General features: G+C 42.4%; 1 protein-coding gene across 6 annotated transcripts in view; it reads left to right on the forward strand.

Annotated features, from left to right (window-relative positions):
• ARHGEF10 (Rho guanine nucleotide exchange factor 10) overlaps positions 1 to 11,287 on the forward strand; it is a 97,503-nt gene extending 86,216 nt beyond the window's left edge. For all 6 annotated transcript variants that reach the window (XM_079969649.1, XM_079969652.1, XM_079969653.1 and 3 more), the window contains 2 exons: positions 7,381 to 7,503; positions 10,260 to 11,287. In XM_079969649.1, the coding sequence (XP_079825775.1) occupies positions 7,381 to 7,503; positions 10,260 to 10,780 (644 nt within the window). In that variant the 3' untranslated portion in view covers positions 10,781 to 11,287. The remainder of the gene's footprint in view (positions 1 to 7,380; positions 7,504 to 10,259) is intronic.
• The last annotated feature ends 2,158 nt before the right edge of the window (positions 11,288 to 13,445 follow it).

The following is a 13,445-nucleotide window of genomic DNA, read 5'->3' on the forward strand; positions in this document are numbered from 1 at the left end:
ATACTTGCATTCATTTTATCCACATGCCTTTCCTGTTCATATAGAAAGGAGATTTGATTTTACAATTTTTGCATTCAAAGGAGCACTAGGGAAAGGGGAGCAAACTCTTCTTCCCTCTCCCATTTTGCTCTGCTTTGCTCTGTTGCTTTAACCACTTTCCTCTGAACTGGACTCCTTTCCAGTATCTAAACTGGGGTGAGAAAGAACTGTTTGAAGCAAGGGGTGGCTAATCTTGAGGCCCTCCGGATGTTGTTGAACTTACAATTCCCATCAGCAACAGGTGGTAGCAGTTAATCCAACAACATCTGGAGGGCCTCAGAATAAGCCACCCTTGACCTAAAGCAACAAGGCTACTGCAGGAAGGTTGAGAGAGATGGTAGATTTTGCTCTCTCCTACTGGCATGTTCATTTTCACTGAAAATTTGAGAACCCGCTCCGTCCCTGTGTTTATATGTCAGCAGGGCAAACAGTTGCCTCATCAGGTTAGTTTAGCTCTCTGTGCAAGTGGCGGCATGCTCTGTTTCACTAGCACAGTGTTTCACGAACTTGGGTCTCCAGCTGTTTTTGGACTACAATTCCTATCATCCCTGACCGCTGATCTTGCTAGCTAGGGATGAAGGGAATTGTAGTCCAAAACAGCTGGAGACCCAAGTTTGGAAGACACTGTGTTCATCAGATTATCTGTTTGGTAATATATTTGTAAACCTCCACCTAGTGCAGCCAACAGGCTAAAAATTATAGCTGTAAACGTGTCACCAATATCCTCCTATATTGTGAGAGAAACATGCAGCGGCAGTGTCTGTGAGCTTAGTTTTTTATTGTCGTAAATGCCTGTTGCTCTGCAGGGGGAGAATATTTCATTGAGGTAGCATCTGGCAAAAGCAAAACCTGTGCCCAGGGGTGGAGTGTGATGGCTTTAAGCATCTAAATGAATGAATGGGAAAATTTAAAATAACCTATACAGCTTCGTTTTGCTTTTGTGCAACAGGGTGAATGGTAGGTTAGAACCTCCTTTCTGCCTAATTTCCTCTAAATTAAAGCTCTAAAGCAAGAGGTCCTTAAACTGTAACAGATTCTTACTACTCTCTTGGGGAAACACCAAAGGAAGGGGGCACGCAGTCATGTAAACCTGGCCGTGGTATACTTGAGTTTCTTTATTCATTACACCTGTGCCCTTGCTCTTCCTTCAAATAATTACACACTGGCTTACAAATGGATTCCAGGTGGCTTCTCAGCCAGACAATTTACAGGGTGAGACCTGCTTAACTCCAGCCATACCACAGAACCATCACTTACTTTTGGACAATTCCTTGGGCTCTAGTGCTCTTGAGTTGACATAATTTTACATATAACTCGGCAACTCTACCCCATTTCTCCTTGAATAACTGGAGCAATTTCATGAATTTTAGTTTGAGCTGCCATTTATCCTCAGCTGAGCTGCAGATAGCAAGGTGCACCAGTGTGGAGTTTTAAGATATTTGGAAGAATCAGGGATGCTTAACTATAGTTTTCGGAACCGTAAATCTTAACTCCTTTTCACTCATGCCTGTTGCACTGATCTGAACAGCCCAAGCTTAATCATAGGAATTTTGTTATAAAGCCCATGTTGCCATGAACTCTGGGCTTTTTACATATCAATGTATTTTTTATTATTCAGTAAATGGTATTTTTATTCATTATGAAGCTAACATTTCCCCCAGTGCTTACATGGGATTTCATAAAACATAATCCTTTCAGAACAATTCCGCTGACTGAAGAAATTCTTGATTTGTTCCTTTAACAACTGATGACAGCTTAGCTATGTAACAAAGCAATTTCCATTATTTACCTTGTTGTGTGACATGTGTTTCCTGCAAACTGAAGGGGGACAGGAAAGTGTACCATTTCCTCAGTAGAGGGAGAGTAGTGCAACAAAAACATCAATGCAATAGGCCCTAACTCTGCCAGAAGATTAAAATGCCTTCATTAATGGAAGAATGACTAAATAGGAGGGTGGATTTTGGACAGTTATAAAACGTACAGACATGTAGGCTAGGTGATTTGCAAAGTCCAAGAGTTTCCTTCAGCAAGAAGAATAAAACAGCAAGAACAGACAATTTGGAAGTGCCCTAAGATTGTCCTTCAAATATTTTTTTGGAACTAGGCTGATACTCTCTAGTTCACTCTCTAAGATTATCACTGAAGGAAAAGTTCAACTTTAAACCTTTGTTGTTGTGGTTTAGTCGTTTAGTCGTGTCCGACTCTTTGTGACCCCATGGACCAGAGCACGCCAGGCACTTCTGTCTTCCACTGCCTCCCGCAGTTTAGTCAAACTCATGCTGGTAGCTTCGAGAACACTATCCAACCATCTCGTCATCTGTTGTCCCCTTCTCCTTGTGCCCTCAATCTTTCCCAACATCAGGGTCTTTTCCAGGGAGTCTTCTCTTACCAGGTGGCCAAAATACTGGAGCCTCAGCTTCAGGATCTGTCCTTCCAGTGAGCACTCAGGGCTGATTTCCTTAAGAATGAATAGGTTTGATCTTCTTGCAGTCCATGGGACTCTCAAGCGTCTCCTTCAGCACCATAATTCAAAAGCATCAATTCTTCGGCGATCAGCCTTCTTTAGGGTCCAGCTCTCACTTCCATATATCACTACTGGGAAAACCATAGCTTTAACTATACACGACAAGGCAGTGATCCACAAAGGAGACTTTAAACCTAGGTGTCAATAAATGGCATGCCAGCTGATGCAGCACAGTAGCTTACGCAGTGCGTTGGGCAGAAGAGCCTAATTCAAATTTTTGTCAATTTCATTGTTGACATTTCTGCAGTTCTGGTTGTCTGTAAGGATTCTTGTTGCAGATCTGGTATTGTAAAGGGTTACTGAGATGATGCATGTGAAGCACTTTGAATAATTGATTAGCGTTCAGTTTATTTGTATAAATTATAGTAACAAAGAGTCTCATTTGGAAAGTGTGCTTTTTATATAGCTCTAAGTGACAGAATGGCCCAGTTTTTCAAAAATTCAAAATTGAGATCATGTAAGTGCATAGTTGTGCCCATGTCCACCTTTATGTCAATGGACCTGCTGAGTAAAAAATTACATTCTTATCTTCTTGATATCAGCTCCATTATTTGATGCAATGTAACATGAATAAGACGTATCCATTCTTAAGGAAATCAGCCCTGAGTGCTCACTGGAAGGACAGATCCTGAAGCTGAGGCTCCAGTACTTTGGCCACCTCATGAGAAGAGAAGACTCCCTGGAAAAGACCCTGATGTTGGGAAAGATGGAGGGCACAAGGAGAAGGGGACGACAGAGGACGAGATGGTTAGACAGTGTTCTCGAAGCTACAAACATGAGTCTGACCAAACTGCGGGAGGCAGTGGAAGACGGAAGTGCCTGGCATGCTCTGGTCCATGGGGTCACGAAGAGTCGGACACGACTAAATGACTAAACAACAACAACATGAATAATTTGTTGTAGGGTTGAGTTTTACAACAATTATTAATTGTCCAAGTCCTGTGTGGGATAAATTTATCCCAAAGTGAGCTCATTATGAGCTGTTGATGATCATAAACTAAATTGATCAGGAACCAATTTTGAGAAATGCAAACAGAACGATAATTTGAAAAGCTTCTCACTCTCTGACCATGTGCACTTAATATGGAGAAGTACAGACAAATCATGTTGCACATCTACCATCCTATGATGATTTTATATTGTGTTAGAAGTTCACATCCCCAAACAGGTGTTTCCTCATTTCCCAGTTGTTCCATTGCTTCAAGAGCAGAGGATTTCCGTTTGACCTCACCTCCGATTGTTTATTTCCTTCTGCATTCAAGATGTTAGATTCCTGGATAATCACTTGCAATCTTCACATGTGGAAACAATGTTTTTTCAGTGGTGCAAGCCAGCACTTAGACATTTCTGAAGCACTGCTGTGCCATGCTGGGACTCTATTCTTGCCCTGTCGCCATCATATTAATGCTGCCAAAGTGCTGAAGATTAGCAATAGCAACATATTAGCAACATATCCACACAAGATTAGCAACATATCCACACATATTTTCAAAACCCTGTAGGCAGATGACAAACAACCAAAGATGAAGTTTTGTATAACTGGTTTCTCAGTGTATGTGTTTTGTTACTGGAAGCTGGTAAAGCACACCTTTCACACTTCTCTGTGTAGATACAGGTAGGTAGCCATGCTGGTCTGCCATAGTCGAAACAAATGCACATGAAAGCTCATACCAATAACAAACTTAGTTGGTCTCTAAGGTGTTACTGTAATGATTTTTTGATTTTTTTAAATTTTTACTTCTCTGTGTAGTTGCTGCAGCCTCATTCCCACCAAAAACGTTTTGCAAGGATTTCTTGTAGCCACCACATCCTCTGCCCCATTTTGTAAGGGAGACATTTGCCATGTCAACCCTAATAAGTCATAAAAAGGTAAAGGTATAAAGGGACCCCTGACCATTAGGTCCAGTCATGGCCGACTCTGGGGTTGTGGCACTCATCTCACTTTATTGGCCGAGGGAGCCGGCGTATAGCTTCCAGGTCATGTGGCCAGCATGACTAAGCCGCTTCTGGCGAACCAGAGCAGCGCATGGAAATGCCGTTTACCTTCCCGCTGAAGCGGTACCTATTTATCTACTTGCACTTTGACGTGCTTTCAAACTGCTAGGTTGGCAGGAGCAGGGACCGAGCAACGGGCGCTCACCCCGTCACGGGGATTCAAACCGCCAACCTTCTGATTGGCAAGTCCTAGGCTCTGTGGTTTAACCCACAGCGTCACCTGCGCCCCTAATAAGTCATATTTAGAGCCCAGTTGCATGAGACCAAAGGCCCATGCAGTCCAGCATTCTTTTCTCACAGTGGCTGGTCAGAAGCCTATGAGAAGCCTATAAGCAGAATCCCCAGCAATCGGTACTTGGCAATGATGGTAGAACATAGTCATCATGGGTAGTGGCCATTGAGAACCTTGTCTTCCATGAGTCTTTCCCATCCTATCATGCAATACAACCAGATTCAGCACTTTGGCCATGGCTCAGGCCGAAAAATTGTGTGACCAGGTTATTTATTTTCTAGTATCACTTGTACAATCGTTTGGCTTCCTTGAGGTGGTCAAAAAGGTCATGCAGTAGCATTTAATTTTATAACAAAGCAGCTCACTGGCAGTAAAAGTAGGAGCTGCTTTGTTATAAGTTTGCTTTGAAACTGAACAGTTTGGCATCCTAGCTACCATCGCTATGTCGGGGCGGGTAGAGGGAACAAGTCACCAGTAACTGACAAGCTGTCAGTGATGTTAACTCCTTGTTCAGAAAAACAGAGCAGTTTAGGCCTAGTGAGCACAGCAACTGTTCCCAGTAGATCTTGCCCCATGAGGCAGTTGCAAGGACTAAAATTCCCCGCCTTCCCCCAGCTTTCTTCCTCCTCCAATTTCTTCCCAAGCAATCTGAGGTTCCTTCATCTCACCTGTCTCTGCCCCGCCCACTGAGAGCCAGTGTGGTGTAGCGGTTAAGAGTGGTAGACTCGTAATCTGGTGAACCAGGTTCGCATCTCTGCTCCTCCACATGCAGCTGCTGGGTGACCTTGGGCTAGTCACACTTCTTTGAAGTCTCTCAGCCTCACTCACCTCACAGGGTGTTTGTTGTGGGGGAGGAAGGGAAAGGAGAATGTTAGCTGCTTTGAGACTCCTTAGGGTAGTGATAAAGCGGGATATCAAAACCAAACTCCTCCTCCTCCTCCTCTTCTTCTTCTTCTTCTTCATACCTCTTTGAGTGATTAGATAAGCACTTACATGCCAAGAAAATAATGGCATGGTTCCATTCAGTGTGGTTTGGGGTTTTTTTTAGTGGTGGGGGGTGGGGAGCAGGTTGTACCAGGCATTAACACTGTAAGTATTTTGTTTCTTAAGAATTATATATAATATATTATAATTTGTGTTTGTTTATTTTGACATTTAAAAACAACTTTAGGCTGGAGCTTCTGGCAATATTTGGGAGGTCTAATGACTTCAACCTGACAGATGCCTTCCCCTTTTGTCTTCTTTCCAGCTGTGATCAACTTAGTGTCATTCACCTTTTGGCTAGAAGGGCAGACTTTTCAGATTCATTCAAGGCTACCCCCTCTGATCCATTCTGATGGAGCATTCAGGCATTCTGTGCCTGAGAGAGCCGGCATTATCCCTTTCATTAATATTTTGTTGTTTTGATATCCATCCTTAAGCGATGCACCAGTAATTTCCCTTTAAATACAATACGAAATGTGTGGTTCTACCTTTAAAAAAGATTTGAGACTCAAATATGTAGTTTCACACAAATCGTTTTGCACAACATGGTGCAAAACAGGTTCACTGCTTCACATTTTCAGGTTGAGGAAGGAAAGGCTTAAAAATACATGTCCTTCTAAAGTAGCTGAATATGCATGGGTAAGGATATGTCTCCTTTTTAAAAAAGGACTTCAGAATTATACAACTGTGAACTACACATTTACACAACTACTTCATTGTGCAATGAATAAACCCTATGAGTCTGATGTTAAAAAAAATGGATTGCTTAGGTTGGGATAGTCTTAGTCTGAACTAGAAGTTCTGGAGAAAGAGAAGAGAGCACACACTTGCTAGGTCTTCATTTGTGACAAAGTTTGAAAGTTAGTATAAGGTAGGGTCTACAACAATTAAAGCAGGTTTTTTTAAAATCATAGAATCATAGAGTTGGAATAGACCACAAGGGCCATCGAGTCCAACCCCCTGCCAAGCAGGAAACACCATCAGAGCACTCCTGACATATGGTTGTCAAGCCTCTGCTTAAAGACCTCCAAAGAAGGAGACTCCACCACACTCCTTGGCAGCAAATTCCACTGTCAAACAGCTCTTACTGTCAGGAAGTTCTTCCTAATGTTTAGGTGGAATCTTCTTTCTTGTAGTTTGGAACCATTGCTCCGTGTCCGCTTCTCTGGAGCAGCAGAAAACAACCTTTCTCCCTCCTCTATGTGACATCCTTTTATATATTTGAACATGGCTATCATATCACCCCTTAACCTCCTCTTCTCCAGGCTAAACATGCCCAGCTCCCTTAGCCGTTCCTCATAAGGCATCGTTTCCAGGCCTTTGACCATTTTGGTTGCCCTCCTCTGGACACGTTCCAGTTTGTCAGTGTCCTTCTTGAACTGTGGTACCCAGAACTGTTTTGTTTACAGCAAGCTCAATTTTATAATACATTGTTTTCTTGTTTTATTCATTTCTAAGGTGTTCTTCTATGTAATCTTTATCTTCTCACCCACCTTAGAAGGGCTGTTGTCCTTAAAGATGGCCTAAATATATTTTAATTAAAAGATAAGTAAATAAATGCAATATCTTGCTTTTGGAGTAATTCGATACTTTCTCAATCTTATAGGGCAGCAGCGTGTTTCTGTGACCAGCCTCCTGGTTTGCCATGGCTTGTTATTGGTTGGGACAAATCTTGGGATAATAGTAGCACTCCCAGTTCCTCGTTTGCAAGGAATTCCCAAAGTAACTGGTAAGTAAAATGACTATTATTATTACCTTTATATCCTGTGTTTTCCTGCAAGGAGCTCAAGGTGGCAAGCATAGTTCTGTTGAGATTTCCATTCCACCTTAAGGAGCAGATGTGTGGAACTGTTGCATGTCACATGTCTGTTTACATTCCAGCACAGCTTGCTGGGAACTTCCTTTGTGTATAGCTTTTGCTTTTCCCATTCTCTCTGTGAAAACGAGAGAGAGAGACGACATGTTTCTTTGTCCTGATTTATGATTAATAAATCTGTAGTTGTAGTATGCTTCCACAAGCCTCACGCCTATTCTATGTGCACAGTTCGATCTGCTGATAGTGTGCCCTGGCTTTGAAGCCCGGGTCATTGATTTACGTTGGAGCAGAGATGATGGGTCTTCACAGCAGGATGTGCTTTGGAAGCTGTTCTCATGCACGACTTACATGACTTACACTGAAACACTAGAGAACATTGTGTGGCTTCTGCAGCAGCTTTTGAACTCAGTATCTGGCGTATAAATACATCTACGCCAGATACTGAGTTCAAAAGCTGCTGCAGAAGCCACACAAATACATCTACAGTATATGAAACTCCAAGAACCTATTGGTAATTGCACATGAGTAGGTAAAGGTAAAGGACCCCTGGATGGTTAAGTCCAGTCAAAGGCGACTATGGGGTTGTGGCGCTCATCTCGTTTTCAGGCTGAGGGAGCCAGCGTTTGTCCACAGACAGTTTTCCAGGTCATGTGGCCAGCATGACTAAACTGCTATTGGCACACGGAGGACCGTGACAAGTGCCAGAGCACACGGAAATGCAGTTTACTTTCCCACCGCAGCAGTACCTATTTATCTACTTGCACTGGTATGCTTTTGAACTGCTAGGTTGGCAGGAGCTGGGACAGAGCAACGGGAACTCACCCTGCCATGCAGATTCAAACCGCCGACCTTCCGATCAGCAAGCCCAAGACGCTCAGTGGTTTAGACCACAGCGCCACCCGCGTCCCTGCACATGAGTAAGATGTGCTGAATTTGAAGGCTGCGCTTAATAGCCATTGTATTCTTTGAAATCCAAATAAAATTTTGAACCCTAATGCATTGATACTTTATGTTTTGCAGTTTGCTTTCTCCCCGCTACTGTTATAACTGGTCAATTAGTTTTAGCAGCCAGTCCATATGTTAACGAGTAAAGAAAAATGCCCTACGGTTTAAAATCCCCTCTTCTTACTCCAGTAAACTATAACAGCTGAACACTCTACAAAATAAATGTCACTGCACTTAAGGATCCTGGGTGTTTGAAGCTTTCATCTGGCCTCCCCAGTAAAATATGTTATCTATTTCAGCAAGGCCAGCAGCAATATGTATATGGGCAACAAGAGCAGAGTATTAAGCTTAATTGGAAAAAAAGGTCTTGGCAGCAGATTGTGGAGAAAGCTAGTAATGTTAAGATAGTGCAAATGCCAACCAAAACATGTCAGCTGATTCCCTTACTCATGCTGTTGTGAAAACAGAGAACAAAGCATGAACTGTACATCAACTTTGCTCTGCATGTCCTCAATTTTGCTGATTTGTTCTAGATTCATAAGGTAACTCCGGTATATATAATAGGCTGCTTCTTGAAAACATTTTGTGCAGCGACAAAAAAAAGCAAAACTGCTGGCATATTCATAAAGCCAAGCAGGGTCTGGTACGGTTTCAAACTGGATGGGGGGGGGGACAGTGTGTTGAGATTCTTGCATTCCAGGGGGGTGAACTAGATGAGCCTTAGGGGATCCCTTCCAACTCTACCATTATGTGATTCTGTGAAGGTTTAGTCTTGCTCACCTGTCTTAAAGGGCAAGGCTTTGGAGAACAATCAAAAGACTGCAGGAAACCCCTGCCCTGTATATGTAGCAGAATGGACTGTACCATTTCAGACTGCAGCGGATGATCAATTGTTTATGTTTCCCTACACTAAAACCTCCCAGAAAATGGAAAATGACCACAGCAGTCAAAGGTATTTGTCTATTATGGTGTGCTAGTTTTTTGTTTCCCAGGGCGGGGTGTGTGTGTGTAAATGGAGGGGTACTCAAAACTGGTATTGCTCACCCGCAGTCTGAAGTGGTATTGTGCATTTGTTTGCTTTACTATTTTTTTGCATTTGTAGATCCAGGCCTAGGTAATCAGGCAGGAAGGGTAACATCAGGGAGGAAACAATAGAAGGGAGAAGGTACTTGGGAGCACAAGGTCATCATATTGCTCAGCAAGATGGATAGAGACCTGCAATTATCTATTTATAGGCAGCTTGAATCAATGAGTAGAGGTGGACCCAACAGAAGGTAGCAAAGACCAGCAGTGGTATAGCATGGGTTGCCAGTGCCTGAGGCCATGCAGAGAAGGGTGGCTTAGTCATGGTGGCCACATGACCCAGAAGCTGTACGCCGGCTCCCTCGGCCAATAAAGTGAGATGAGCGCTGCAACCCCAGAGTCGGTCATGACTGGACCTAATGATCAGGGGTCCCTTTACCTTTACCATGTGATACAGTAGCATCGTATTGAGTTCCCCGCAGTAAATGTTGCGCAATTGCAAAGTAAGTAGTCACCAAACTCATGTTGACTTAACAATATGCAAATGTTATGACTTGGCAAGGTTTTTGTTCTGTAATGTGCAGAGAACCATTTAAAAAATTGTTCCGAGGACTGAATGGCTGATGAAATTATAATGATTATAATGAGAATTGCTCTTTTTTTAAATGAAGGTGTTGTTGTTTTTCTCCCCCCGGCTGCAGGAAGAGGAATGGTTTCTTACCATGCACATAACGGCCCAGTTAAGTTCCTTGTAATGGCCTCTGTGACCAACAAGCGAAGCAAAAGCAAAAGCAAATCAAGGCACAGCCTGAGTCGTCCTCGTTCGGGATTGAAAGATGAGGACCAAAAGAACATTGTTCACAATGAGAGACCTAGTTCTTCTCTGAGCAACCCCAATGACAGTGCTGTTTGGCTGGGAGGCTCAGTAGGGTCCATCGCTCAGAAAAGTGACTTGTCTTCATCTTCTGGGTCCCTGACGTTGTCTCATGGATCAAACACAACTGAGCACAGGCCTGAGGAGAGTGCCGTCTATGAGCTTTTGAAAGAAGTCTCTCTTAGCCAGAGTAGAAAATGTCGATCCAGAGAAGGAAAAGCAGTATCTGTCTTGGTTATCTCTGGAGGACAAGGGCACAGAAGAGTGAACAAGAAGTGTAAGCAGCAGCGGCCAGATGAACTGGTTTCGTCTGTGATGGTTTGGCAGATTCCACTATTAAAGATCTAACATCACGGTACTTTGTGATTTTGTGAAAGACGTCTGCTTTAGACCCAAATGTGTCTTCATCATGATGAACCTTCATCCAAATAGATTTCTGGTGTCATGTGAAAATGAGTTCTGGGCCCAAGTGTCAGTCTTTGCAGAGGTGTGCACACATATGACTAGCTGCATTGAAATTGGTGAGATTGCTTGCTTGAATAAGGTCCTAAAAAATATCATAAGATGTCCTTGGGTTGAAAATGCTTAGTTTTTAATGCAAACTCTCTAATGGAATAGGGGGCGTATCCTGCTTCTTTTTAAAAAACAACAACAATTTTGCCATTATTTATATTCAAAAGTTATATCCTAGAGAATACTAAATGAAATGCAAGGATCAAATAGAATTCCACCAGTGGGTCTCCCTTAACTTCTTCTTACAAAGCAATATAAATCTTCCATTTTGTCTACTAGCTTAATTCCAGAGGGCATAGGTAAACTTGTAGTATATTTCTTCAGACAAAAACAAAAGAAAAGTGTATTGAGTCAAATAGTAATTTAGATTTATATCCTTTGAAGCAAACAGCTAATACTATTTTAATACTCAGTATTAAAAAAATTATTGCAGAAAATGTTGAGACACAAAACTACATAGTTTACCCTTTTTACTTATTTAAGTGTGGGGTTTTTGTTTGCTTTTTTTTTAATTGTTTGGTCATTGCCAATAGGTAGAAGAAAATAACATGAATACAGATGTTAGTAGGTACAAATAGTAGTTCATGTTTTGGTGCTCTTTTGTTTATAGCATATTCTGTTGCTGGCAGTAGAATGTGCTCCATTTTATTGTACATGAATAATTGGGGGGGGGGGTAAATAGCAAAACAAATTATGAGATTATGTATCCATAAAGTAGCAGAGTTCAGCACTATCCAAATACATGAATGTTTGCTAGAAGTGCACATTATTAATGCAAGCTTTGACCTGAAATCAATTGAAGTGTACATTTGCCATGACTACAGGCCAAGCCCAGTGCCTAATATCTATGAAAAGAAGCATTCTATTTGCAAGCAATAGGGGTGGGAGGTCATTTTGTTTAGAGCAAGTTTCACAATCCTGTTTTGCTTTACAACTTACGTTCCCATTTAGCCGTAATAATGCACACTTGGGATTCAGGTATAGGCAACACAGCAGTCTCCGATGTTGCTATGACTGTTGAGAAATGGTAACAACTTGCAGCCAGCCAACTACAAGACCAGGGCTTTCAACCTCTAGTCCAGAAGTCATGACAGCTGTATGCATTCCTGCAAGTCGTTTCACAAGCGGTGGGCCTCTCTGATGTCTTGAAACCCTCCTGATACTTGACTGTTGCATAATGGAGCCATTTTACGGATCATGTTTGACCAAGCCTCTTAAAACTTCCCAGACAGGTTTATTTGATCAATGATAGCAACCCTTTTCACAGCATGGGATGGAATAGCAACTGGTGTTGGTGTAACTTGCTGTACCCATGAACTCGGATCTCAGCAGGAATGTTGTATCACTCTGAGGTCACTCCTTGATGCAGGGAGAAGTTCAGTGGGGAAAGTTTGCACTGTATATATATTATGACCATTTACTGTAAGTGTAGGTTTAGAATGGCCTTAAGATCATCAGATGATAGGCTTAACCAAATGGGCAAAATAGGAATGTGGTTTGGGTTTACTTGAGATTGAGCAGGGCTGGATAGAAGGTACTTTGTGATCTACTGCTATATTGCTGGTTGATTTGCAGTGGATGGGCAACCATTTCTGAATCCCAGATGTTTTAACAATTGAAAAGCCCCTGCCCTCTTTTCTTTCTATATTCGTGGGCAGCTGGCTTCATCCCCGAGCCACTGTTTTGCACATGCTTCCCTAGCTGGTGTACCTTGAGCTGTAACAGAAAATAAATGTAGATCCCACGAGTGTGAAGTCTGCTGCTCACACTTGGCAAAGAGGATGTGAAAATGGTTCACGCTTCTACGTCTGCCAGTAGTGTAACATTTGAATTATTGGTGCATGGGGAGATACGTCTCAGCAAAACCTGCGTGTTCCATTTGTGGACAAGGAACTAACCACAGACAAGATGCAGGTGCCAATAGCTGGAGCATGGAACTAGATATTCAGAGATTCAATTGACTCTCACCCCTGCTGTACCTGACAGCAAATAATATCCTAGTGACCCCTTGTGTCCTTTACTGGAGCGATGGGCTGAGATCAACAAAAAGTGCTGATGGCATCTATGAAAGCTGGAAATATTAGTCACTGCCCCAGCTTGCCAAATCAATTCCTAATAAAAACCCAACCAACCCAGTCTTCCGAATGTACTAGAAGAACTGTTTTTAGGCTTGTGTGCTGCTTTTGGTTTCAAGACACGTTTGAGCACAATGGCTGATCATTCCTAAAACCAACGTATTTCCATGGAACTTGTGTACGCCTTTTCCTTGGAGCCACTGTGTGCACCATTCCTTTGGAAAAACCAAAGGAATAACGTCCACTACCATAAACAAGAGCAGGATCGACCTTCTTTCTCATGACGTATGCACCAAAGTTACCTGCCTCCGAGATTTATGTAGCTGCTTCAGTTTCCTGCCCTGAATAGCCTTGCTGACTTTGGTTCCATTCATCCAAAGAGATGTTTAAAAATTCTCTGATCCCTTTGAACTTGCCTTTCTTGA

The sequence above is a fragment of the Podarcis cretensis genome (assembly GCF_951804945.1).
Source record: "Podarcis cretensis genome assembly, chromosome: 3".
NCBI classification, from domain to species: domain Eukaryota; kingdom Metazoa; phylum Chordata; class Lepidosauria; order Squamata; family Lacertidae; genus Podarcis; species Podarcis cretensis.